This window comes from Natrix helvetica (assembly GCF_964273705.1).
Source record: "Natrix helvetica genome assembly, chromosome: 5".
NCBI classification, from domain to species: domain Eukaryota; kingdom Metazoa; phylum Chordata; class Lepidosauria; order Squamata; family Natricidae; genus Natrix; species Natrix helvetica.
Genome location: NC_138551.1, coordinates 79,313,717 through 79,341,129, shown reverse-complemented (window position 1 = coordinate 79,341,129; position 27,413 = coordinate 79,313,717). Strand labels below are relative to the sequence as shown.

The following is a 27,413-nucleotide window of genomic DNA, read 5'->3' as shown; positions in this document are numbered from 1 at the left end:
TTAATCCTTGTATTTCTGCATCAACTCAAGCACATCGGGATAGAAGCGTTGTGGGGCATCCAGACCCCAGATTGGATCAAAATGTTGCCAGTCAGGAATATTCTTATAGAAAACCAAATGAGGGATTCGAGGAAGCAGGGATTCAATATCACGTTTGGTTGCAGCAATATCTTTTCCTCCACTCCACATGGCCACTGGCACAGTAACATCTTCTATTTTATAAAATGGAGGTTTTGTCTGCGGAGGAAAGAGGAGAAAACAAAGAATGTGATTTGGGAGTCACCCCCACTGGGCAGAGAAGTTGCCTAATGGATTCATGGACTTTTGAAAGCAGATTAACAGCAATACTGAGAAGATTTCACTAACGGCTTGTTTAACAGCTATTGACTATTAGTCCTAATAGATTTCTTCCTCCTCCTCCTCCTCCTTCGCTCACACAGAGAGGGACTCTTCCGGGTGCCATCCACCAAGCAATGCCAACGGGCGGCGCCTAGGAGTAGAGCCTTCTCTGTGATGGGCCCAACCCTCTGGAATGACCTCCCCCCCCCCGATATTAGAACTACTACCGACTTCCGCTCCTTCTGACAAAAACTTAAGACTCACCTGTTCCAATTAGCCGGCCTGGCCCACTTATAGTTCTACTCTTACCTCCTGGCGGACATTTTATTTGGGATAGCTTTTAAGGTTAATGTTTTTAACTTTTTTAAATTTTTTAAAAATTTTAATCTAACTTAACTAAATTGTACAGGGAACTTTCACTACCTCCTCCAGTCCTATTTTTAATTTATTTGTTGCATACTTATAATATGTATATTTACTGTTTAACTTTTTTAATATGACTGTACACCGCCTCGAGTCTCTTTTGAGAGAGGGGCGGTCTAGAAATTCAATAAAGTTAAAGTTAAGTTAAGTCCTCCTCCTCCGGTCTTGCAGCCAGATGGTGCCTTAATTTCAGAGGTTTAGGGAAAGCTAACGTCCAAAATTAAGACACCATCATCTGGCTGCAAGACTCCAGTGGTAGGAGAAGGACCAGAAATCAAGACAGTAAATGTTATAGCAATAGCATTTTGGCTTATCTACTCCTTCATAATGCTTTACAGCACTCTCTGAGCGGTTGACAATGTCAGCATATTGCTCCCAATAATCAGAGTCCTTATTTCACTGACCACAGAAGGATGGAAGTCAACCTTTGATCCATAAGGATTGAACTCTAGACTGTGGACAGAGTTACCCTGAATATAACATTCTAACCACTGTGCTACCAGAGTTCCTCCTCCCTTGTTATGCTGATATTAACTGAGCCATGGAAAAAATTCTGCCTGTCTTTGAGGATACTGAAGTTTAACGAGGCTGGAAAATCATTTACAAGGGGAGATCTGAAGCTTTCCTAGCCAAACATGGCATCTTTATTTTTTCTTTGAGTGTGTTGATTGAGTTGAGTGAGTTGATTGATTATCGAGAGTTTATCTCAGTCTTAACAATCTAGGCAGTTTACAACAAATATACTACAAACGGTGTAAATTAGATCATGAGAATTCAATTCTCAGACCAATGGTTTTATTTATATACAGCTGATGAGAGCTAAATAGCTCGAAATGGATCCATACTAGTCTCCCTTTATTTATTTATCAGCACAAATACAACACAAATATAAAAAGGCAACATTAAAAATAAAAATATGGGTTTCTGCCTGGATGGTTTTCTGTTTGTATTTGAGTTTGGAGGTATTCATAGTTGTTAGATAAATTACAGGAAATCAACAATATTTAACCAGCAATTTAAAAAACTGTCAAATCCCTATCACCATTATACTTTTCTTACCATATTGTATATCTCTATGTTTCTCTGCCCATAGTCATAATATTTAAATTCATGAGAGTGTATAATCTAAAAGAAAATGAAAACATTATTCACAAATTAAAAATTAGTTTTGAAATCTTAATATTAAGAAATATTAACAATATATATGTACAAAATATGTATGCAAAATATTTTTCATCTAGAATTTTATAGAAAGATTGCAAAGTTTTTTAAAACAATAAAGGCAGTAAACATAGTGAAAAATAATAAAATATTTACTTTACTCAGATAAGTATCACAGAAATTTTAAAACTTTAAAAATGTAAAACCCATAAAAGGAAGTAAGCTTAATATATTCTATATGGTTTAGATTTAATCATAGTTATTTTCATTAATCAAATTTATATAGCCACCTATCTCACAAATGGGACTCTGAACAGTGTACCATTGAAAACAACAAGAAAAAACAATAACCTATAATAATTTAGGGATTTCCGCCTTTTAGTATATTTAAATTACTAGTATGTATTACTGTTTTTAATTGCATTATTATTATTATTGTTATTATTATTGTTGTTATTATTATTGTTATTATTATTATTATTATTATTGTTATTATTTACATAATAATGTAAAATCACATCTGTCGGTTCTTTTGCCTTGCCATATCTGTTTTCTGTTCTTCATTCGGTGTTTCTTGTAGGCCAGTTTGGTCTCTCTAATACTCAGTTTCAGGTTTCAGGTTTATTTGGATTTATATGCCGCCCTTCTCCAAAAGGACTCAGGGCGGCATACAACATTAAAAACACACATCACAAAAGTTAAAAAAAAAGGTTAAACCCATTTCCAAAAAGACTAAACCAATTTTTTTTTAAAGAAACAATACATTTAAAATAAATTTAAATTAAACTTAACATTAACAGGCCAGGCCGGCTTCCTGAAAAAGCCAACTTTTTAGGGCGCGTTGGAAGGACCGGAGGATTATGCGGAGCTCCGGGGGCAGCTCATTCCAGAGGGAAGGCGCTCCCACAGAGAAGGCTCTCTCCCTGGGGGTCACTAGCCGACACTGCTTGGCCGACGGCACCCTGAGGAGGCCAACTCTGTGGGATCGTACTGGACGGTGGGAGGCTACTGGTGGCAGTAGGTGGTCTCGTAGGTACCCTGGGCCTAAGCCATGGAGCACTTTAAAGGTCATAATTAATACCTTGAATCGCACCCGGAAAACAACCGGCAACCAGTGCAGGCCGTCTAAAAGGGGTGTGACATGGGAGCACCTAGGTAAGCCTCATGGTATATTAGCTTCAGTAGATATTCTTCACTGGACTTAGTAGATATTCTTCCAATGCCCTTGTATCTTCTTCAACTGCCTGATGTACTTGCAATATTCCAAGCCCATATATTTTCCTTTGATCAGTTGAGTCTGTCAACATCACTCTGTGGATGAGGGACATGATTTATTGTCATTATTTTTTCTGCTCTCCTGATCCAGGAAGTTCCAGTTCTGATTCCAGACCATTATTTCAGCTGTGTATCTAAGGACTGGAATTCCCCAGATGTTATTTGCCTTGCTGGAAGAATATTTTCAGATGTTCTTCACTCTCAAGATGCATTCATTGCTAACCTTCTTGATTGTAATGTCCTGCGTAATGCCGGTTTCTAGGATGTCCAGGGATTTTTAATTAATTATTATTTTTATTTGTTTATAATATAAAATACAAAAATAGGAGAAATAAGGAAGGGAAAGGGGAAGGTTATTGTGCAGAAAAGAAGGGAAAAAGAAGGAAAAGGCATTGACTTCTGACTTCTTTTGGTGCAGTATAATAAGTTAGTAATATCCAATCTTAACTTTTTACGTTTACAAAATAGTATAAACTAGCCCTTTCTATATCCACAAATCTATCTAATTGGTAAAACCTCAAGCACAAAGTCCAGAAGCAGTTTCCAAGTAGAAACAAAATTACTTACCGGTATATATTTTTTCTTTTATCAAAGCAATGAATTTAGCCATCTATGCAACCTTCATCAACTTTTGCAGCCATTGGATGTTCAGGGATTTTTAATGATCTCCTTCATCAAGAATATTGATCAGTTTTGCCCTATTTTCTTTGTTCTTGCCTGTTGATTTTGTATCCAAAAGGTATTTAGTCATAACGTGAGGTGTTTAATTTAATTTAAATGTTAATATTTTGGCTAGCCTTGTCTTTGGACCAAGCTTCAATGCAGGCAATCTTATTCTGTTGTTTCTGATCTGTTCTTGATGCTCAATTATTTTTTGTTTCAATTTCTCTTATTTTTTGATAGGGGGCTTTGAGCTTCCTGTGGGGAAGGCAGAAAAGAGGGTGTCTGGTTTAATAACTATGCTTACTTCCTCTACTGTCAACAACTCCTGATTTGCCTCTGCAGTCTGAGCTACTTCTGATAAGGTTTCCTTTGTTTGCCTGAGTAGATTTCTGCAATTCTTCCAAGTCAACTTCCATGTGAAGATCACAATGGTGCTTTTATCAAGAAGTAACTGGACTTTCTAGCTTTTTTTTTTTTGAAGATATTTTGAATTCTCATCTTGGATGAGAAGCAAAATATCTTCAACACCCCCCCACCCCCCGGAAAGTCCAGTTGCCTCTTGGAAAAAAAAGCACCTTTGGGACAACCATGATTTGGTTGACTGATAATCTCCATAGACTTCTGTGTGAATACTTTATTTCGCAATATAGGTCCTCATTGATCTGCTAGTCTCTATTCTGTTAGTTCTGATTCTGGATTTTGTTCTTTCCATTTTTTAAAGATATTCTGTTCTTGGTGAACTTGATTTGTTATAACAATTCATTCTTTCTTGGTTTTCTTGGTATTGTATTTGTGATTTGTGAACAATTATTCCTCCAGTAATTTTGCAACTGCTGGTCTTCATTGGTCAACCAAAATCCTGAGTCCTGTATCCCATTTGTCACCAGATATCTAAGAGCTCCAGCATCTAATGACATCCTTGTCCAGTTGGGCAATGAGGAATCTGATATGGATTTCTGTCAATGAAGTCTCACTGAGGTTCTGTCAATGAAGTCTCAATGAGGAGGAGGAGCTTCCGGCGATGGCGGTAGCCTTCCTACGCTCCGAAGCTTAACATGGAGCGTCCCGACTGGGTAGGAGGTTGCTGCCGGCCCTCATGTCATCGGAGGGCCGAGAATTGGGTAGCCCGACCACCCTGGCTTGCTTTGGGCTCATTTTAGCCCACCAGGGTTGGTCGGAGAAGATCGGAGAGTAAAAGGAGCGGAGCGGTTGCAAGCGGCTGAGGAGGAAGCCGTGAGGCAATGGCGGCGGCGCACGCAGCGGCGCAAAGGCGCAAAGTTTAAACTGCGTTGCGAAAAAAATGCGAAAAAAATGGGAAAAAGCAAGAGAATGGCACCAGAGAGAACAAGGTGGCACCGGAGGTACCAGAGCCACCCTACGACACCAGAGAAGACAACGAGGCACTGGAGGCTCCGGAGAGGTGAGCAGATCAGGGAGGCAGTCGGGAACGGCAAAGGGAGATGGCTGCAGTGTCGGAGGTGTGGAAAGAGCTTCAGCCAGGGACTCCTCTATGACATTTGGCCGTAGCCTGGCTGCTCCCATGCTCCCGGGAACCTGGAGAATGTTCTTATAATTTTTGAGAGCTTTACCCAAATTGCAATGAACACTGAGGCGCCGGATGGGGGACCAAGATGAATGTGTTGGGGAACCAGAATTGAGGAGAAGAACTAAAACAACGGCTGGGGATGGCCTAGAACTTCAGAGGCCACTGGAGGCCTGTTTCAGGGCTATGGATGGGCCTGACTGACTGCCTAGATTAAGAACAGCTGGGCCCAGAATGCCCCTCCCCACCCACTAAGGATCCCACATCTGTAATTATATCTATCCTCAACCACCTTAGACTGTCTCCCATTTTTATGACATCTCTGCCTTGCTCCACTATTTGGGAATATTTGAACATTTCCCTCCCGCCTTCTTTCCAAGTACTATCTGGACACTAAAGCCTCCAGCTCCCTATTAAGACCTTAGCCCTCCGGCTATTGACTTTTACCACCAGCACCCTTACCCAATTGGGCTTCAATATTCTATCAATTTATTCAAGGTTAGACCTGCTCCGCCTGCGGGAGGCCCCTCTCTCGCAGGTATGGCCCTTGGCTCTTACAAGGGCCTGCCTTGATGACGGGTTTGTGAACCCCGAGAGGTGGAAGAAACGGAAGCTATGGGGATTTTTAGCCAAATGTTTTACATTGTTTTTAGGGGGTTCCAGGGAGGGGGAGGTGGGTTAACCAGGCCGGGAGGGAAGCCAGCGCCAGACGAACAGGTGAGTCCAGGAGGGAAGTGAGCGGGGTGGGGGGGGGAGAGGGAACAAATTATTCCGGTAGAGGGTGGTTTTATTACATCGGTCGCGGGGAGGGGGGATGCGAGGACAAGAGAAGATCACAAGGTCGGTTGGGAGACCGTGGCTGTTGGCTACGCCCGGTCGTTTGTACCAACCCCCGTAGCCTAGGTGGTCAGGAACTACAGAGCCAGGGCCTGCGGCTGATGCTTTGCAATGCAAGGTCCGTAACCAACAAGGCCCCCCTCATTAGCGAGTTGATCTCCGAGGGGGAGCTGGACCTTGCAGGAATAACGGAGACCTGGTTGGGCCATGAGGGTGGTTTACCCCTCATGGAAATGTGCCCACCAGGTTTCCGTGCATTCCATCAGCCTCGGGCCCTGGGTAAGGGTGGTGGGGTGGCGGTAGTTATACGGGATGGTCTGGAACCGAGAGAGTTCACTGTTCCTCAGATACCCTGTTGTGAATCCCTAGGTGTGAAATGGGGCCCAGGGAGGCAGTTGGGCCTGCTGATTGTATACTTGGCTCCTCGCTATACATCAGCGGCCCTGCCCGAGCTCCTCGAGCTGATCTCAGAGACGGCGGTTGAGATCCCCAGGCTCTTGGTCATGGGGGACTTCAACCTTCCGTCGACGGGAGCAGCATCTGAGGTGGCTCGGGAGTTCATGGCTTCCATGACAGCCATGGGCCTGACCCAATTAATTCAGGGCCCCACACACGAGGGCGGTCACACACTGGACATTATTTTTGTATCTGAACAGTGGACGAGTGATCTGGGAATAGGGGACTTAATTATTACTCCCCTGTCATGGTCAGATCACTCATGTCTCCAGCTTGACTTCCCTGCCGCTACCCCCCACGGCGAGGAGGCGGAGCCAGCCTGTCCAAGCTGGTACTGCCCCAAGCACCTGATGGAACCGGATAGGTTCCAGACGGAACTTGGGCCACTACTTGTAGCCCTGACCCGTGCTCAGTCGGAGGACCTAGTGGCCGCCTGGAATACGGCGGTGGCTGGGGCCTTGGACCGGGTTGCGCCTTTGCGACCTCTCCTGCGGCAGCGATCCACCCGAGCTCCTTGGTATACCGAGGAGCTGAGGGTGATGAAGCGCCATAGGAGACGTCTAGAGAGCAGGTGGAGATCCTCACGCTCCGAGTCTGATCGAACACAGGTAAGAGCCTATTTACGGACCTACCTTGTGGCATTGAGAGCGGCCAAACGTAGACATTGTGCCGCTCTTATTGTGTCCGCGGATAACCGCCCTGCCGCCCTGTTTAGGGTGACCCGCTCTCTCCTGTCACAGGGGACGCGGGGGGCACCCTTGCAGGGTAGAGCAGAGGAGTTTGGGGAATATCTGCAGGACAAAGTCGCTCAGATCCGGAGCGGATGGGCCCCCTCCAGTGGGCCGGACGAGCCGTCAACAGTGAGTCTTGTGAGACCATTCTGGGAGGAGTTTGACTCTGTTGCCCCCGAGGATTTGGAAAGGTTGCGTGGACGGCTGCGACCCACCACATGTTTAATGGACCCGTGTCCCTCCTGGCTGGTACTGGCATCCTGGGAGCTGACTCAAGGCTGGCTTCTGGGCCTGGTGAACGCCTCATTGGGTGAGGGATCCTTACCAACCGCCTTGAAAGAGGCGGTGGTGAGGCCCTTGCTTAAGAGGCCTTCACTCGACCCAATGGAGCTAGCTAATTATTGTCCAGTCTCCAACCTTCCGTTTCTAGCGAAGGTTGTAGAGAATGTGGTGGCACAGCAATTTCCACGACACCTTGACGAATCCGAATATCTAGACCCACGCCAGTCCGGCTTCCGACCCAGGCACAGCACAGAGACAGCCTTGGTCGCGCTGGTTGATGATCTATGGAGGGCCAGAGATAGAGGTTGTTCCTCTATCCTGGTCCTATTAGACCTCTCGGCGGCTTTTGATACCATCGACCATGGTATCCTATTGCGCCGGTTGGAGGGGATAGGAGTCGGAGGTACCGTTTTTCGGTGGTTCGGCTCCTACCTCTCCGACCAGACGCAATGTGTGTTGGCAGGGGAGCAGAGGTCGACCCTGAGGTCGCTCACTTGTGGGGTACCACAGGGGTCGGTCCTCTCGCCCCTTCTGTTCAACACATATGTGAAGCCGCTGGGGGAGCTCATCCGTGGTTTTGGGGTTGAATACCATCTGTACGCTGATGATACTCAGCTGTACGTTTCAACCCCAAATCACCCCAGCGAGGCTGTCAAAGCGATGTCCCGGTGTTTGGAAGCCGTCGGGGTCTGGATGGGGGACAACAGACTCAAACTCAACCCCTCCAAGACTGAGTGGCTGTGGCTACCGGCACCTCGGTTCAGTCAGCTGACTCCAACGCTGGCCATAGGGGGCGAACAACTGCCCCCTGTGGAACGGGCGCACAATTTGGGCGTCCTCCTTAATGCCCGGCTGTCAATGGACGACCATGTGGCAGCCGTGGCAAGGGGGGCGTTCCACCAGGTTCGCCTGGTGCGCCAATTGCGCCCCCTTCTGGACCGGGATGCCCTACGCACGGTCACTCATGCACTGGTGACGTCTTGCCTGGACTACTGTAATGCTCTCTACATGGGGCTTCCCTTGGGACGCGCACGAAGACTGCAGCTAGTCCAGAACGCAGCCGCGCGGGCAGTCATGGGGAGTACTAGGTACTCCCACGTAACACCGCTCCTGCGCGAGCTGCACTGGCTACCTGTGGTCTTTCGGGTGCGTTTGAAGGTTTTGACCACCATCTTTAAAGCGCTCCATGGCATAGGGCCTAGTTACCTGCGGGATCGCATCCTCCCACACACATCCCTGCGGCCAATTCGCTCTCACAGGGAGGGGCTTCTCCTGGTGCTGTCCACTAGGCAATGCCAATGGGCGACACCAAGGAGTAGGGCCTTCTCTGTGATGGGCCCAACCCTCTGGAATGACCTCCCCCCCCCCCCCGACATTAGAACCACCACTGACTTCCGCTCCTTCCGGCAGAAACTGAAGACACACCTGTTCCGACTGGCTGGCCTGGCATAATTTTTAACATCTACCTCCTGGCATATATATTTCCTACTGGTTTTTTAGGGGACTTAATTTTATAGGACACTGGGGTTTTAAATTTTGTATATTTTAAATTATTCATTTAGCAATTACAGTTCTGTCTATTTTTATCCTCCTCTTATTTATGTATTTATCCATTTAATAATTTCAATTGTTTAAATTTTATTTATGATGTTTTTGATATGGACTGTACACCGCCCCGAGTCCCTTTTGGGAGAGGGGGCGGTCTAGAAGTGCTAATTAAATTAAATTAAATTAAATCACAATATTGTTTAAGAGAGAGCCACTCTTGATCTGACTTCCGTACTGAGACCAGTTTAATATGGTTAAATCTCTGGCATAGTTCTCATCTTTCTCATACCCCAAATCCATGTACTTGGATAATAATGAGAGAGACACGGTGAGTGAACAAGAGTTCCTTGATGTCAGTATAAAAATCTTAATGAGCATTTATTTTCTGCAAACAATTTTTTTGAAGTGCTAATAGCAAAATCACTTCCATAATAATGTTTGTTCTACAATATCGAATGTATTTCCCTGGAATTAGAACTGGAGACATTACATTGGTGCCAGTTTTGTTTTTCTTTTAAAGTCAAATATCAAAAAGGGGCTGTCTATCATAAGACATTTCATCAAATATATATATATATATATTTGACTACATGGCCGACCAACCAACCAATAAACACCCCTGCTTGTCATGTCTTTTGCACTCAAACCAACCATTTAATTAAATATAAAACAGTGATATATCAAATTTGATTTGCCTTGAAATAACTAACAAGCTTAAATTGTACTCTACCTGAGTCAAGTGAATCCAATTTTTTACAGATGAATAATCAGGAAAGATTCCAGCATATACATCCGACCGGCTCTGAAAAACAAGAAAAAATTACATATTTACAATTTTTAAAATACAAAATATTTTATTGTTACATTGTTGTAAAACAGAAGCAAATAAGCTAAAGAGTTCTTTCTCCATCCCGTACCTCAGTCTTCCCCAAAAATGTTTGCATACTACCACAAACAATAGAAAATCCTATTGGAGAATAGGTGAGTGATTATGCACTTTTAAAAAGGGCTCCCTACGTTTTTGCAATAATTGTCCCATCACCAAAACTCTGATTTTGTGATGATTACTGAGGGCCTACATACTACTTTTGCTCTTTGTTCCAACGCAATGTACTCTTAGTAACCTTTACATCTAATAAGCCCTGGATGTATATATATGAATGCGACTGGTGATTTGATGATTCATTACACTAAACTTATTATATTTGTCGGAGATGACAGATGAGGTGGAGGAAAACTTCTGGCATTCAGGAGACACCCAACTTCCATTTTTATAATTTCTGTGAAGGATTTGGAGAAGGTGTGCGAACTATTGAAGTGATTATCCATTTTAGCAATGTAGGACCAACGAGGAACACAAATAACATTCTATAATTCATCTATCTTGCAAGATCATGACAGATCAGGTGGATGTTGTTATCTGTAGAAATACACATGTGGTGTAATTTAGATTTTGGACTAGGCAGTTGGTGAGGAGTCAGATCAGGTTGTTCTCAGCTCACAGATAAATTTGGTTTAACAATGATGTCTCCATTATCTCACACAGTGCTATTAGCTGTGGAGAGCCACGTGGGCCATGATGAAGAGTTTGATTGTGTAACTGCATTGGAGTGTAAGCCCAGTTGCCATTTCATTTGGCAGCTGCTTTGCTTAATGACCAAATTGCTGGTTCCAAATGTAGTTGCTAAACAAAGACTACCTGTATGGAAGGAGAAAGGATATCTTCAAAATAGAAGAGGCAAATGTCCCAGATGAATGAATAGGTATATTTTAAGCACCTGGGCGGGGTGTTGCTGTTAAGTACTTGGTTTCTGCACTGTATTTTTTTCTTTTTCTATTTCCTCCTCACTTTTAGGGAGCCATGATGATGACCTTGGAGAAAGCAGACCGTCAAGATTCAAGATCAAGCAGTGTTTCTCAACCTTGAATTCTGGATGTCCATAAAGCTGCCAAGTGTTGAAATGCACTCCTATTAAAGTCTTGTCCTGGACTTTAGTTTCTGATCTGGTCTGACCTCATCTGGTTAACCCCTACCTTGCTTGTAGAAAATTTAAATAAAAATAGAGCTTACTTACCACATTTAGGTTTTTCTCATTATATCCGCCTGAAGAGAAAATGAGCTGGAGGCAGAGCTGGTCGATTACTGGATAACTGCATGCATAGGTCATGGTGTTCTTTATTCTCTCATTAGAAAGAGCAAATTCTTTAGTGCCCCATATTAGCTGTAAAAAAATGGCCCATGAAGAGAAAGAAACATGAACTTTACTTTGACCCAAGTTATCATTGGAAGTCCTTCTCTAGACTTCTCCCACCAAATCCTTTGTTTTCATACACCTCTACAAAGTCACATTGTAGGACTGTACATATTTCAGTCAGTACAATTCTATGCTATATTGCAACATAAATTGAAAACAACTACTTCTAAACAAAAAGGAAAAGTTTTATGTTATTTTTTTCATGTTTTTAATTCTGGTTACTTTTTTATTATTTCCATTCTGTTTTTATTGTAAGCCACCCAGAGTCAGGTACTGCAGGTAGTAGTCCTCCCGTAACAACCCTAATACTAGGTGAAGCAGTCATTAAACAGGAAATCACATTCCTGCGATTATCCATTCTGGCTGGAAAGAGAGAAGACTATTCATTTTTACACCTTAGCCGTCAAACTAGTTCCTTACCCTTTGCAATCTTCAGAGTGTTTCCTTACATGTCAAAAGTAATGTGATCATGTTATTAACTCAGGGTTGTGGGTCGTCAGAAGTGGAGGGATTGAAATAACGCGAGCCAAAAAAGGTTCGCCATCGCTGAGCTAGATGTAGCACTCTGAAGGAGGATAATTATATTAAGACTAAAACAACAAATTGCAACTGACTTCTTGAAATGCAAGTCACCTGCAACTATCAATGATAGGAAGAATCTCTACAATTATAATGAACATTTTACCCAGAATTTTATACCTGTTCCAGGCAATTCCAATTTGATTGGGCAAAGACTTTTTTGAAGACCTAAATAAAATAGTCTTGAAGTTTATTTGGCAAGGGAAAAAAGCAAGAAAAAAACTTAAATTGTTACAAGATGCTAGAACAAGAGGAGGATTGGGCTTACCTGATTGGGAGTTACATTATCAAGCAACAAACCTGATGTGGATTAAGGAGTGGGTAACACTAAAAAATTCCAGACTATTGAATGTAGAGGGTCATGATTTACTGTTGGGATGGCATGCTTTTTTATGGTATAAGGGAACTAAAGCACATGGTTATTTTAGAAGACATTATATAAGGGAGGCTTTGTTATTAAATTGGGAAAAGGTTAAAAGATTACACTACTTAAAAACTCCAGCCTGGATATCAACTATTGAAGCATTTTCATATCCAATAATATCTAAAAAGGAACAAACAGATATGTTGAAATATTGAATACGGAGAGTGAACTCAAATCTATTCAAGAGTTGAAACAAGAAGGAATAGAAATGAATTGGTATTCATATCTACAGATACAATCTAGATATAATAAAGATAGAAAATCAAAAGGTATTTACAATGAAATGATTGAGTTAGATAAAATCTTAACAGGTACTGATGAAAAAGTAATTTAAAAACTATATGGATATTTATTAGGGACTAAATTACAAGAGGAACAAGTTAAAGAAATTATGATAGCTTGGGGGGGAAACTTTGGGCATGGGATAGATTTAGAGAAATGGCAGAAATTGTGGTCTCAAAATTATAAAATGACAATGTCAACTGCATATAGAGAAAATTTGTATAAGATGTTTTACAGGTGGCATTTACCCCCAACGAGAATTGCAAGAATGTCCAAGAATAAATTGGAAAAGTGCTGGAAATGTCATCAGATACTGGGTTCATACTACCACATGTGGTGGACTTGTATTGAAGTTAAAAGATACTGGACTAAATCCACATGTGGTTGGAGAAAATGATACACAAACACATAGACCTTAAACCAGAGATCTTTCTATTGGGAATCATACCAGAAATTTATAACAAAGACGTAAAATATTTGATTGTAAACGTTTTAACAGCAGCGAGAATTGTATTTGCAAAAAACTGGAAAAGTGAAATGATACCAAAACAGGAAGAAGTTATTCGAAAGATAATGGAGTGTGCTGAAATGAGCAAATTGACATTTGAAATTAGAGAACAAGAAGATGAGCAATTTTATAAGATATGGGATTCGTTTAATCAGTGGCTGGAAAAAAGAACCTGGAAATGAAAAATGTTTTACTTATGTTTTAATTGAAGGAGAAAAGTGAGAATACAATAATGTTGTTAACTAGACTAATAACGATACAATGTTTTAATTGAAGGAGAAAAGTGAGAACACAATAATGTTGTTAAATAGATTAATAATGATACAATGAAACACTGACATATATATGTATAATTTAGAATATTTTGTTATAAAATGAAGGACAAAGATAATAAGGAATCTATGTACATTTGATAGAGGATTGGTAATATAATGTATAACTCTAAGTGCATACTATAAAGATATCCTGTTGAAAATAGTGATAGATATATAAATATCCATTCTGGCTGGAAAGAGAGAAGACTATTCAGTTTCACACCTTAGCCTTCAAACTAGTTTCCTATCCTTTGCAATCTTCGGAGTGTTTCTTTACATGTCAAAAGTAATGTGATCATGTTATTAGCTCAGGGTTGTGGGTCGTCAGAAGTGGAGGGATTGAAATAATTTTACAACGAGTTCATTGCCCTGATGATTTCCTCCAACAGTGAGTTCACCAAACTGTTCAGAAACTGTCTGGATCCTACCACTGGTTGTTGGTGTTCTATGCTAGCACTTTACTCTCTTGAAATCCTCTCTCCCCTCTGCCCCATCCTTTGGGATGCTCAAATGCATTTAAGGTAATGGCACAGCATGGCCACAGCTCCCAGCTCAAGGCTGCTGGCACAACTGCCTTGCTTTTGATGCATAGAAGTGCTTATTAAAACTTATTAAATTAAACCTTACAAATTAGTGTTACAAGGTAGAATAGGCTCAGTATATAACTGGGATTAATGTGTATCGGGCACCACTGGAGAAGAAGGAAGAAAGAAAGAATTGCTGCTGAATCAAAGCAGGGCAGCATTGCAAGATTTTATCAAGGTAGTTATGTGATAGAATTTGCTCCTTGGGTTGTTCCTATCTGGTTTATCTCACGAGTCTGATATCGATCTTGCAGGCCTGAAAGAACAATCCTTCTTTTCTCTCCCCACCCACATCTCCTTTACATACTGCAGTTACCATTAATATGCTTAGTAACAATAAGACAGACATATAGTTTGGGATGTCAAAATCATGCCATCGCATGCCAAAAGCATGGGGAGCACGTGGGGGGGGGTCATGCACATGTGTGCCCACACCCATAATTCTTTATACACGGGACCCCCACTCTCCCCCTATTTTTGGCACGCAATGGACCAGTTTTTCACCCTCCCCAGGCTCCAGTAGTTTTCTAGGAGCCTGGGGAGTTCGAAAACAGCCTCTGTCGCCCCCCTGGAGGCCCTCCGGAGGCTTCAGGAGCTTTCCCTGAAGCCTCCGGAGGGCGAAAAACGGTCCCACATGCAAACCGGAAATCTGTTCCTGAACCTCTGGGTTGGCCATAGAGTTGTTTTTCACCCTCTGGGGGTTTCAGGAGGCTTCCCTGAAGCCTCTGGAGGGAGAAAAATGGCTCAACACACAAAGCCCGTTCCCAAACTCCCAGTTTAATTGCTAGATTGTTTTTCATCCTCCAGAGGCTTCAGGAGGTTTCCCAGAAGCCTCTGGAGGGAGAAAAATGGTTCAACGTGCATTGGAAAGCCTCCGGAGGGTGAGAAATGGTCAAAAATGAAGGCCAAAATCAGCTGGCCAGGACACACATGTGCACTGGAGCTGACAGGGCAATACCTTGCATGCCCTAATAAATGGCTCCAAGTGCCACCTGTGCCACAGAGCAACTGGAAATAAATAAATACCTACTTTTACAAGTCCTTCTGGTATTATTCCAAGTATACGAAATGTCCCACTTAAGCCTTTCAGGGTATAGACAGGTGAGAGGCTTAAAAATAATTTCACCCTTTCAGAGAAATGGGGCAGGACTGCCAAAGCAATGAAACCTGCAAAAAGTAAAGAAGTAATTGAAACTATAGAATTGTAGAGGGTATTTTAATCTTTTAAAAACAGAAAATATGAGATTAGGAAATGTTTTATTATTATAGTTGACTAGAATGGAGAAAATATGGGATTTTTGGAGAGTTAGAATTATACTAGTGAGGAAGTGAAACAAATGTAAAAATTATTAACAAAAGAGTGTACTTGGAAAATTGAATTAATGAAGATTATGAAATTGACTATTTGGGTCCTTTTAAGATTTTGTTTAGGAAGAGATTATTTTTATAATCTTGATTTATAATCTTGATAATACTTTTGGATTAATGATTGGGTAATTATGGTAAAATTGTAGAAATATTGTACAGAGAGTCCTCAACTTACAATTATTTGTTTAGTGACTGTATGGAGTTACAATGGCTCTGGAAAAAAGTGATTTATAGATGTTTTTTATATTAAAACCATCACAACATCCCCCAAAGTCATGTGATCAAGTTTTGGGTGCTTAGCAACTGAGATGTATTTATGTAATATCTTTTATGTAACTGGTGGCACAATGGTGGCATTGCAGGCTAACCCTGCCTAGAGCCTGAAGTTTGATCCTGATAGTGCTCAAGTTAATTCAGCCTTCCAAATTTCCCAGGTCTGTAAAATAAGGACCCAGATTGTTGGGGGTAATTAGCAAATAATGCTTAACCAGAATAGATTTTGAAAACTTTGCAGCAGAGATGTAGAATGGTGTGTGTGTTTGTTTGTGTGTGCGTGCGTGCGTGCGTGCATGCGTGTAAGATGATATGGACCAAAGCCAAGAAAAATAATAGACTATATTCTTACCTATTGATGCTCCTTGGGAATAGCCAACATAATATAAAGACTCTTGTTTTGTTACCTCTAGGATGAAGTTTACTGTTGCTGGTATGTCATAAATTCCCATTTCATGAAAACTGTAATACGAAAATACATAGAAATCAACCTGTAATAATATTCACCTAGGTTACCATCTTTGGATAACGGGAACGAAGCACTAATACTAATATTAGTACTAGTACTAGTACTAGTATTGTCCTGTCCTGTCCTATACAATACAATAGCAGAGTTGTAAGGAACCTTGGAGGTCTTCTAATCCAACCACCTGCCTAGGCAGGAAACCCTATACTATTTCAGACAAATTCACAACTTCTAGAGCCAAACTGTTCTGATTAATTGTTCTAACTGTCAGGAAATTTCTCCTCAGTTCAAAGTTGCTTCTCTCCTTGATTAGTTTCCACCCATTGCTTCTTGTTCTACACTCAAGTGCCTTGGAGAATAGTTTGACTTCCTCTTCTTTGTGGCAACCCCTGAGATATTGGAACACAGCTATCATGTCTCCCCTAGTCCTTCTTTCTATTAAACTAGACATACCCAGTTTCTGCAACCGTTCTTCATATGTTTTAGTCTCCAGTACCCTAATCATCTTTGTTGCTCTTCTCTGCACTCTTTCTAGAGTCTCCACATCTTTTCTACATTGTGGCGTCCAAAACTGAATGCAATATTCCAAGTGTGTCCTTTCCAAGGCATTATAAAGTAGTATTAACACTTCATGTGATCTTGATTCTATCCCTCTGTTTATGCAGCCTAGAACTGTGTTGGCTTTTTTGGCAGCTGCTGCACACTGCTGGCTCATATTTAAATGGTTGTCCACTAGGACTCCAAGATCCCCCTCACAGTTACTACTGTTGAGCAAGGTACCACCTATACTGTACCTGTGCATTTCGTTTTTCTTGCCTAAATGTAGAACCTTACTCTTTTCACCATTGAATTTCATTTCATTAGATAGTGCCCAGTGTTCAAGTTTGTCAAGATCCTTCTGTATCTTAAGCTATCTTCTGGAGTGTTGGCTATTCCTGCCAGCTTGGTGTCATCTGCAAATTTAATGAGTTCCCCATTTATTCCCTCATCCAAATCATTGATGAAGATGTTGAAGAGTACTGGGCCTAAAACAGAGCCTTGGGTTACTCCACTGCATACTTCCCTCCATGTAAATGCAGTTCCATTGAGGACTACATGATGTGTACAGTTGGTCAGCCAGTTACGAATCCATCTGGGGTGATGCTGTCTAACCCACATTCTTCTACTTTATCTAGTAGTAGGTTATGGTCTACCTTATCAAATGCCTTACTGAAGTCCAAGTATATCGACGGAGTTCCTTTGGTCCACTAATTTTGTCACTTTGTCAAAGAATGCAATAAGATTAGTCTGGCATGATCTGTTTTTGACAAACCCATGTTGGCTTTTGGCTACTACTTTGTTTACTTCTAGGTGTTCACTAATTTGTTGCTTGATTATCTTTTCCAGAATCTTTCCTGGTATTGAGGTCAAGCTGATAGATCTGTAATTTCCTGGATCTGTTTTTTTTCTCTTTTTTGAAGATGGGAACCACATCAGCTCTTTTCCAGTCCTCTGGCAGTTCTCCGGTGCTCCAGGATCTCTGAAAGATATAGTTCAGTGGTCCTGAGGTCTCGTCTGCCATTTCCTTCAGAACCCTGGGGTGTAATCCATCCGGTCCTGGTGATTTGAACTCGTCTAGGGTAGACAGGTGCTCACTTACCATTTTCTTCCCTATTTCAACTTGTGTTCCTAATCTGATTTTTATGGTGCTGTTTTTGATAGGTTGGACTCTTTTATCCCTTTGTGTAAAGACAGATGCAAAAAATGAGTTAAATAGTTCAGCTTTCTCCCTGTTGCTTGTCACTTTCTTGCCACTTTCTCCCAGCAATGGACCAATTGTTTCCTTAACTTTTTTCTTGTTTTTAACATGTTGGAAGAAGCTTTTTTGTTACTTTTTAATTGGGTGGCAAGCCTTTCTTCATTGTGAGCCTTAGCCTTCCTCACTTCAACTTTACATGCTCAGGCTATTTGCTGATATTCTGCCTTAGTTATGCCCCTCTCTTTCCACTTTTTATACTCATTTTTTTGTCTTTCAATTTGTCGGAGAGTTCTTTATGCAGTCATGCTGTTTTCTTTTGGGAGCTGTTATTTTTCTTCTTCATTGGTATTGTGCTAATTGTAATCTCATTTTTCAAAATTCCCCAAGCTTCTTGTGTTGTTTTCCCCTTGAGGATTTTCATCCATGGAATTCTTCACGAGCTCTCTCTAAGTTTATTGAAATTAGCTCTCTTAAAGTCCAAGACTCTAGTTTGACTTTGTTCTACTACTTGTGTTTGCATAATGTTGAATTCCAATATTGCCTGGTCACTAGCCCCCAGGGTTCCTGTGGCTTTAACATCTTCCATTTTTTCTCTCTGTTAGTGAGAATAAGTCCAATATGGCTGATCCCCTTCTTCCCTTCTCTACTTTTTGGGAAACAAAGTTGCCTGCTAGGTTTGTTAGGAACCTATTGGATCTTCCACTTGGTGCAGAGTTTGTTTCCCAGTTGATGTCAGGGTAGTTAAAATCCCCCATTATTATTGTGGTGTGCTTCCAACATACCTTGCTTAGCTGACTGGCAAAAAGTTCATCTACTTTCTCTGCTTTGTTGAGTGGCCTGTAGTATAGACTTATGGCAATGTCATTTCCCCCTCCCCAAACTTTAATATTGACCCAAATGCATTCAAGATAGTTCTCATCATTATTGTGCTAAATTTCTGTAGAGATGTAGTTATTTCTTATATATAGTGCAACTCCACACCCTCTTTTATTTGGTCTATTTCTTTTAAATAATTTTAATCCTTTTAGCTGTATGTTCCATTTGTGGGTTTCATCCCACCGAGTTTCTGTAATGGCAACAATATTGTATCTGCCCTCATTTACTTGAATTTCTAATTCACCCTGTTTATTCCTCATACTCTGTGCATTGGTGTATAGACATTTGAGTCCATTTTGATTGACCCTGTGTTTACTGTCTACACAACCTGTGTTATGCCTGACTGCCCCTATTTTCTTGCCACTTGTATGATTCATGCACATGGTATGGCACTCACTATTAAATGCTTGGTTTTGCTTGATAGCAGGAGTGATAATCTTACCCGCACAAACATCTATGTTACATGCACTGATAACCCTATGAATTTTAGATTGCTGGTTGCAGAAATGTTCTGTATCAATTAATTTTCCTTCCCCACTGTTCAGTTTAAACTCTACTATATTATACTTACTATCCTCATTTCAAATTTGTATTAGCTATCTGTGTCACCAAAAGTTACTCTAAGTGGCATACAACAATCAAGTAAATAATAGACATAAACTATAATAAAGAATAAGTATTATAAAAAAAATACACAAGGAAAGATTCATATAGAGCACAATGGAGTAGAACAATCTGGAGGTCTCTAGGGCACAAGTGATTATAAGCAGGAGCTGCCAATCCAGAAATTGGCTGAACTGGAACATAACACAAAACTTTGCACCTCTCAGTAACAATCTGCAGTCATGAGTCAAGGATTTCCAAATTGTCCACTGGATCTATGTGGGGCAGTGCAACTCCATCCAGCAGCAAAAATATCAAAAATATCACAGTTCTGGAACCAGTGGCTCCCCAAATCCAGAGCCACTCAATTGCCAGAGTTCAATTGAAAACTGTTGCTCAATTAATGTTCAATCAATCAATCAAAACTGGGTTAGTTTTTTAGGGGTAGTTTTTAATGTATTTTTAAATTTTAAATTTTTAAATTTGAACTTTAACTATTATTGTACAGTAAATTATATGTTACCTCCTCCAGCCCCATCTATATCTATATCTATATTTATATTTATGTATATTTATTGTGTTTTTAATATGACTGTACACCGCCCCGAGTCCCTTCTGGGAGAGGGCGCGGTTTATAAATTAAATAAAAGTTAAAGTTAAATTCCAACTTGGCACAAAATAAATATCTCATGAAGTTGGAATTCATCGATTGAACATTTTGTTTTTAGTCCCACAAACTTTTGTTTCTCTGCACATGGTGGCAAGAAATGCGATAGAGAACACGACGATGATGGGAATGAGGTTAGCGAAAAAATGCTTGGGGGAAGCGAGGGCATCTGGGCAGTGTTGGGTGAGGCAAGCTCCATGGTGCAGTGTTGCACTGCAATGGAGAAATGGGAAGCGGAACAGCTGGCACGAGGTAAGGAGGAGGGGCAGGGAGAAGAAAGAGGGAAAGTGGCCTCCTCAGAACAGGTTGTTAAATTATTCAAATCCCACCACTGAAGTAAACACAAAAAACTCACTTAACCCAATGTAAACATAATTATGAAGAGACTCAATCCACATTATTTGATTTAATAGACTCCTTCTCTAGGGTCAACACATACATAAGCCCATGCATGCCCCCTCAATTGTTACCTTGAATAAGTACATAAACACATCTACACCTATCAAGACCCACACCAAGGACAAGCTCCACTCTAAAACAGCCCTTTTATACCTAATTTTCTCTGTAGCTACCCATCACCCCTAGGGAAATTGCTTTCCTTTTGGGAATAAATAAATCTCCTCTCCTCAGAGCACGCGGGATTTCATTTTGTTATTGAAGAGACCTGGGTCGAATTGGAACCCCAAATTATTCCTCTGACAATAGTTAGGGTGGCTCAAAACATTTCTCATGTTCATTTTGCTCCGCAAACTTAAGGATTCTTTGTCACTTACAATTCCAAGATTCACAACAGGAGAATCAGCAGAACTATTCTACTCCTTAAAAAAAGAACATTCCTTCTGCCTCTTTCTGTTTTCTAAGGCCACTATTTCATGTTTGGTAACAACTCATTTCACTTTAAGAATACTTTTTTTGTAGCAAGTGACTCATTTATGAGGGATGTTAAAAGATTAGTTTAGTTGTGTGATAATGTAGTTAAATGGCCATATATAAGAAACATGTAAAATCAACATTTTCTTTACCCTTCACATCTTAGTTATCAAAGAATCTTAGCTTAACTTAATTTGATATTCAAAACCTTCGGCAACACATGATAAGTGTTCATCTTTTAAACATATCAAAACTGAACTGACATCTTTTTTCTCCTTATATTGTGTACTCAAAATTCATATTTTCGCTAAGAAGACCAAAAGGGTTTTTAATTTTTTAAAAATAAAATGTAGTTTAATGACACTCTAGTTTTCTAAAATTAGAGTGTCATCAAAAAACACTTTGTTTTTAAGAAATAAAAACCTTTTTGCACTGAAAAACCGATGCCTCACCAGTCCATATACTTCAATACTATTATTGTTGGGGTTGCTGCTAATCTTTTTTCTATTTTTTTGTATTTTTCCTTTGTGATGTTGCTTTTTGAATAAATGATTATTGTATCCATTTTATATTTATATTATAGAAAAATATTTATTCATTAATTTACATAAATCCTCCAACATCCTTTCCTAACAAATTGCAAGACTTTCACCAAACATTTTTACTATCAATTCTCCTTGGAATGTACCTGAATTCCCAGAATTCCTGCTGGTCAATTGAAAACTTCTTGTGTCTTCTAGACCAAGTGGTCCCTCTAACATTTATTATCCAGACATCATAGCAAGCATCTGCTAGGAAAAATCCCAGGCTGTTGCTAGGAAGATTTGCAATCCAAAATCTCCCATCACACAGAAAACCATGTACCAATAATACAATTGGTCTGGGCCCTGCAAAAGAATCGAAGAATCATGATTTATTGTATGTCATCTCCAGAAATGAGTCAGTACACTTTCTCTTGGTAAGATCCCTTTACAGCAGCACACTTACATTAGGATTGTGTAGAGGTCTGGATTCAAATGACAAAATATAATTTTTACACATGAACCCTTTGTCGAAGGTGCTCCATACCAAATGCTTCTCTTCCTAGGATTATGAGGACCCAGATTGTTGGGGGCAATATGCTGACTCTGTAAACCACTTAGAGAGGAGTGTAAAGCATTGTAAAGCATTGTGAAATGTCTAAGTGCTAGTGCTATTATGGACCATCTGCAATAACATCCACAGGATCTCAAGAACAGATGTGGTGGGATTCAAAAAAGTTTACAACCGGTTCTGTGGGCGTGGCTTGGTGGGTGTGACACGGGAAGTATACTGTAAAATCTCCATTCCCTCCCGATCAACTGGGACTTGAGAGGGAGAGAAGAGATGGGGTGGGGTGAGTTCGAGGTGGTATTTAGCGGTTCTCTAAATTACTTAAAATTTCCACTACTGGTTCTCCAGAACTGGTCAACACCTGCTGAATACCACCACTGGAACAGATGTAGTTGCTGTGTATCCCCCCCCTTTTGTGGGCATCACCAATCACAGTTTTCCCTGCAGAATCTTAACTGTGCTACTAGATCTACCACTGATATTGCTTTAACAATATTTATAAAATATCTTATGCTAAATATGTAAGAACGTAAGAGGATTGACAGAGGTATAAAGTACTTGTGTATTTGCCCAAAATCATTCTAGGAGCCAAAACTATTCTGGTAGTCTATGCAACAACCTTGTCATCAATATCATCTTACAGTAGCAGGTTGCCTTAACTAGCAGTCTGGCTACCACATTCTGCACCAGTTGCAACTTCTAAGCTGTGCTCAAAAGTACTCCTAAGCGAGGGTTCACATTTGATTTTTCTACCAATGTGAAGTAGAACCAGGAAGATGCTCAAGTCACGGACCAGCTATTCAGGATGATCCTGACCCCACCAAAACTAAGTGCCACGATTAAAGTTAATGTGGAGGCACAAAGTAGCAATTCTGATTGTTGGTAGGGTCTACTCTAAGCTGCCCTATCTAGACTCCCACAACATCCTGGAGCCAATTTAAACTTTCACTAACTCTCACCCTGGGATAATAATGTACAGCTGTGCATCATCAGGAGAGAGAAATTCTCAGCCCAAACTGACAATTATTCCCAGTTTCAAAATGGGATTAAATAAAATAAGTGAGAATTGAAACCTTGCAATATTCCAAACTGGAGCAACAAATTGATTATCAGTTGGAAATACACAAGTAAGAATGAATTTATTTATGAATGACCATGAAGTACTGCTTACTACTCCCAGAGCTTGACATTAGTTTAGAAACATACCACGTGTGTTGTGTACCGAGCCGGTCCACCAGCAGGTGGCGCTGCACAGGCCTTCCCTGATTGGCCCTTACATCCGGCGGTAGAATCCTGGTTACCCCATTGGCTCCCCGACGGACAGCTATCCGTATAAATAGCTGTCAGCCGAGGTTTTTGTTGCTCTGTTCTGTAAGTTACTGTTACGAATAAAAGGGTTAAACGTTCAGCAGCCTCCTCGTACTTCATTACCTCAGAACATAAAAACGTGTGATTGTGTTCAATGTCACCAAGGAGTCTAAGAGGATCAGGACAGATGCACTACTCTGAGTCTCCATTCCTCAGAATGATCAATGCAGTTTCTGTCCCATGACCCAAATTAAAAGTAATGAAGACTATTCACTTCCAGTAGGATCATGTGCAATGGACTCCTTGTTGTTGTTAGTCACAAAGTCGTGTCCGACGCATTGCAACCCCATGGACAATGTTCCTCCAAGCCTTCCTGTCCTCTACCATCCCCTGGAGTCCATTTAAACTGCTCCAGTGACTCCATCCAGCCACCTCATTCTCTGTTGTCCCCTTCTTCTTTTTTGGACTCCTTATCACTTTCTTAATTACCAATCCTAAAATTGGAGACTAGCCTACAGTTGGAGATTAAGTGAAAGTTCTCTCAAGTAGAGATGGGTTAAGGAATGTCTCCTTTAAAAGAGAGACAATCAACCCTTTTTCAAGTCAAGTGGAAAAACTCTCTCCCTCAGAGAAACCTTAAATCTCTCCTGAATCCAGCCACTCATGCTCCACCAGTTATCTTCAGGAGCCACAAAAGGGCATGGACCAGGCAAACAGAGACGGAGTTGATGCTACTGAGAAACTCATCATTTATTTGGTTTCACAAGTTCAAAGGACTCTCAGAGTGAATCATCCATCATAATAAATCATGCTGCACAATTATTTGTAGAAAGATTATAGAATACTCATGCCAAGTATCTATGGCTTTAAAAAAACCCACAGCAGAAGCTTCCAATCAAAGCTGAACTTTAACTTTAACTTTTATTTAATTTATAGACCGCACCCTCTCCCAGAAGGGACTCGGGGCGGTGTACAGTCATATTAAAAACACAATAAATATACATAAATATAAATATAGAAATAGATATAGATGTGGCTGGAGGAGGTAACATATAATTTATTGTACAATAATAGTTAAAGTTCCAATTTAAAATTTAAAAATGCATTAAAAACTACCCGTAAAAAACTATCCCAGAATAAAATGCTTGCCAGGAGGTATAAAATGCGACTATAAATGGGCCAGGCCAGCTAATTGGAACAGGTGGGTCTTGAGTTTCTGTCGGAAGGAGCGGAGGTCGGTAGTGGTTCTGATATCTGGGGAGAGGTCATTCCGGAGGGTTGGGCCCATCACAGAGTAGGCTGTACTCCTGGGCGCCGCCCGTTGGCACTGCTTAGTGGACGGCACCCGGAGGAGTCCCTCCCTGTGGGAGCGAATTGGTCGCAGGGATGTATGAGGTAGGATGCGATCCCGCAGGTAACTAGGTCCTGTGCCATGGAGCGCTTTGAAGATGGTGATCAACACCTTGAAACGCACCCGAAAAACCACAGGCAGCCAGTGCAGCTCGCGCAGGAGAGGTGTTATGTGGGAGTACCTGGTACTCCCCATGAAAGCCCGCGTGGCCGCGTTCTGAACTAGCTGCAGTCTTCGGGTGCATCTCAAGGGGAGCCCCATGTAGAGAGCGTTGCAGTAGTCCAGACGGGACGTCACCAGCGCATGAGTGACTGTGCGTAGGGCGTCCCAGTCCAATAGGGGGCACAATTGGCGCACCAGGTGAACCTGGTGGAACGCCCCCCTCGCCACGGCTGCCACATGGTCATCCATCGACAGCCGGGCATCTAGGAGGACGCCCAAATTGCGCGCCCGCTCCACGGGGGGCAGTTGCTCGCCCCCTATGGCCAGCGATGGAGTCCACTGGTTGAACCGAGATGCCGGTAGCCACAGCCACTCTGTCTTGGAGGGGTTGAGCCTGAGTCTGTTGTCCCCCATCCAGACCCGAACGGCTTCCAAACACCGGGACATCATTTCGACGGCCTCGTTGGGGTGGTTTGGGGTGGAAATGTACAGCTGTGTATCATCAGCGTACAGGTGGTATCCAACCCCAAAACCACGGATGATCTCACCCAGTGGCTTCACATATGTGTTGAACAGAAGGGGCGAGAGGACCGACCCCTGTGGTACCCCACAAGTGAGCGACCTCAGGGTCGACCTCTGCTCCCCTGCCAACACACATTGCGTCCGGTCGGAGAGGTAGGAGCCGAACCACCGAAAAACGGTGCCCCCTACTCCCATCCCCTCCAGCTGGTGCAATAGGATACCATGGTCGATGGTATCAAAAGCCGCTGATAGGTCTAATAGGACCAGGATAGAGGAACAGCCCCTATCTCTGGCCCTCCAGAGATCATCAACCAACCGGACCAAGGCCGTCTCCGTGCTGTGACCGGGTCGGAAACAGGACTGGCGCGGGTCTAGATAATCAGTTTCTTCCAGGTGCCGTGGGAGCTGCTGCGCCACCACACTCTCTACAACCTTCGCTAAAAAGGGAAGGTTGGAGACGGGACGATAATTAGCTAGCTCCGTCGGGTCCAGGGAAGGCTTCTTGAGTAAGGGCCTCACCACCGCCTCTTTCAAGGCGGCCGGTAAGGACCCCTCACCCAATGAAGCGTTCACTAGACCCAGGAGCCAGCCTCGTGTAACCTCCCAGGATGCCAGTACAAGCCAGGAGGGACACGGGTCCAATAAACATGTAGTGGCTTGCAGCCGCCCACGTAACCTGTCTAAATCCTCGGGGGCAACAGAGTCAAACTCCTCCCAGTGTGGTCCCTCAAGACTCGCTTCTGACATCTCCCCTGAAAACAGCAACTGTACAGGAAGTACAAACAGTTTTATACTCCCCTTCCCAAGAACGCATAGTGAGATTTCCATGACCACTTGAATGACTATATATGAAGTATGTAAGCAATTCATATCTGGAAATATCATATTACAGACCTACCTTCCTTATGTGGACAGTGTTTCCCATAAGGGATTCTGTTTAACTGAAGGTAATAACCATCATCAGTCAGAACTTCATACTGTTCACTGGGATATCCCCAATATTGGATGATTTCAGGCTGCAAAAGAAATAGTAAATTCTTGCTCAACATCTAAGTTGTATACCTATGGGGTATATAATCTGTTCAGTAGTTTGAATATATTTCTATTTTATATACCTTTGTGGCTTCATCTTCTGATATAGTGACTTAGCAGTTCTGGAAAAACTAATCCTGGTGGTGAATGCAATAATGAATTATACCTAACAAAAATTATAGCTAAACACCCTTGACTGAGCTTGGTTCATATGCCCTGCCTTGACAAGAAAACTCTTGAGTTTGGAAAGTTATGTCTTTCATAACTGCTGAGTTAAACTGCTGTGATGCCCCCTACCTAAAGTAGCCTTTGGGGGTACCTAGAAATTGCAGGTGGTATACAATGTGTTAGCAAGAGTATTTGCAGAGCAGCCCCACCAAAGTAGAGTTATTCTTAAGCCAAAATTCCTGCATTGGTTGCCAATGGGCTCCTGAATCGAGTTGAAAGTGCTTTATAGCCCTTCAAAGGGATAGCCCAAAGACACTGTTGCTACTCCTTGCCCAAACTGAACCTGCTCCTCTGGTTCAGTTGGGGCAGGGGGATTCTGTATCCACATCAGGTTAAGCTATGCACAAGTTTAGTATTTACATTTAGACTTGATATTGCCTTGGAGGTCAATGAAAGTTGAGTTCAATTTATTAAGGTATCCATTAAAACAAAACCATTCTTTGTTTAAAAGGACCTGGGCTGGTAGTGTGCTGTAGTGGGACAATCTTTGTTCTTGTCTTGGTGGAGGAGGAGGAAAGATAGGGCAGGGGGTGATGAGTCAACCTACTTGTTTCATGTCAACAACTTACAATTGTCATGAATCCTTGAGGATTCAAATGCCTTCTTCGGAAAGATTCTTCTGAATTTGTAGTCTGCTGGATTAAGCATGCCAT

At 41.8% G+C, this 27,413-nt stretch overlaps 1 protein-coding gene across 1 annotated transcript; it reads right to left on the bottom strand.

Moving 5' to 3' along the window:
• On the bottom strand, window positions 1-27,413 carry LOC309392660 (putative lysosomal acid lipase/cholesteryl ester hydrolase; the record flags this gene model as incomplete). The annotated part of the gene is made up of 9 exons (XM_081954089.1): window positions 1-237; window positions 1,822-1,887; window positions 9,989-10,060; window positions 11,334-11,480; window positions 15,235-15,371; window positions 16,198-16,307; window positions 21,754-21,952; window positions 26,399-26,516; window positions 27,330-27,413. The coding sequence occupies 9 exons, from the start codon at window positions 27,411-27,413 to the stop codon at window positions 1-3; spliced, it is 1,170 nt and encodes a 389-aa protein (XP_081810215.1).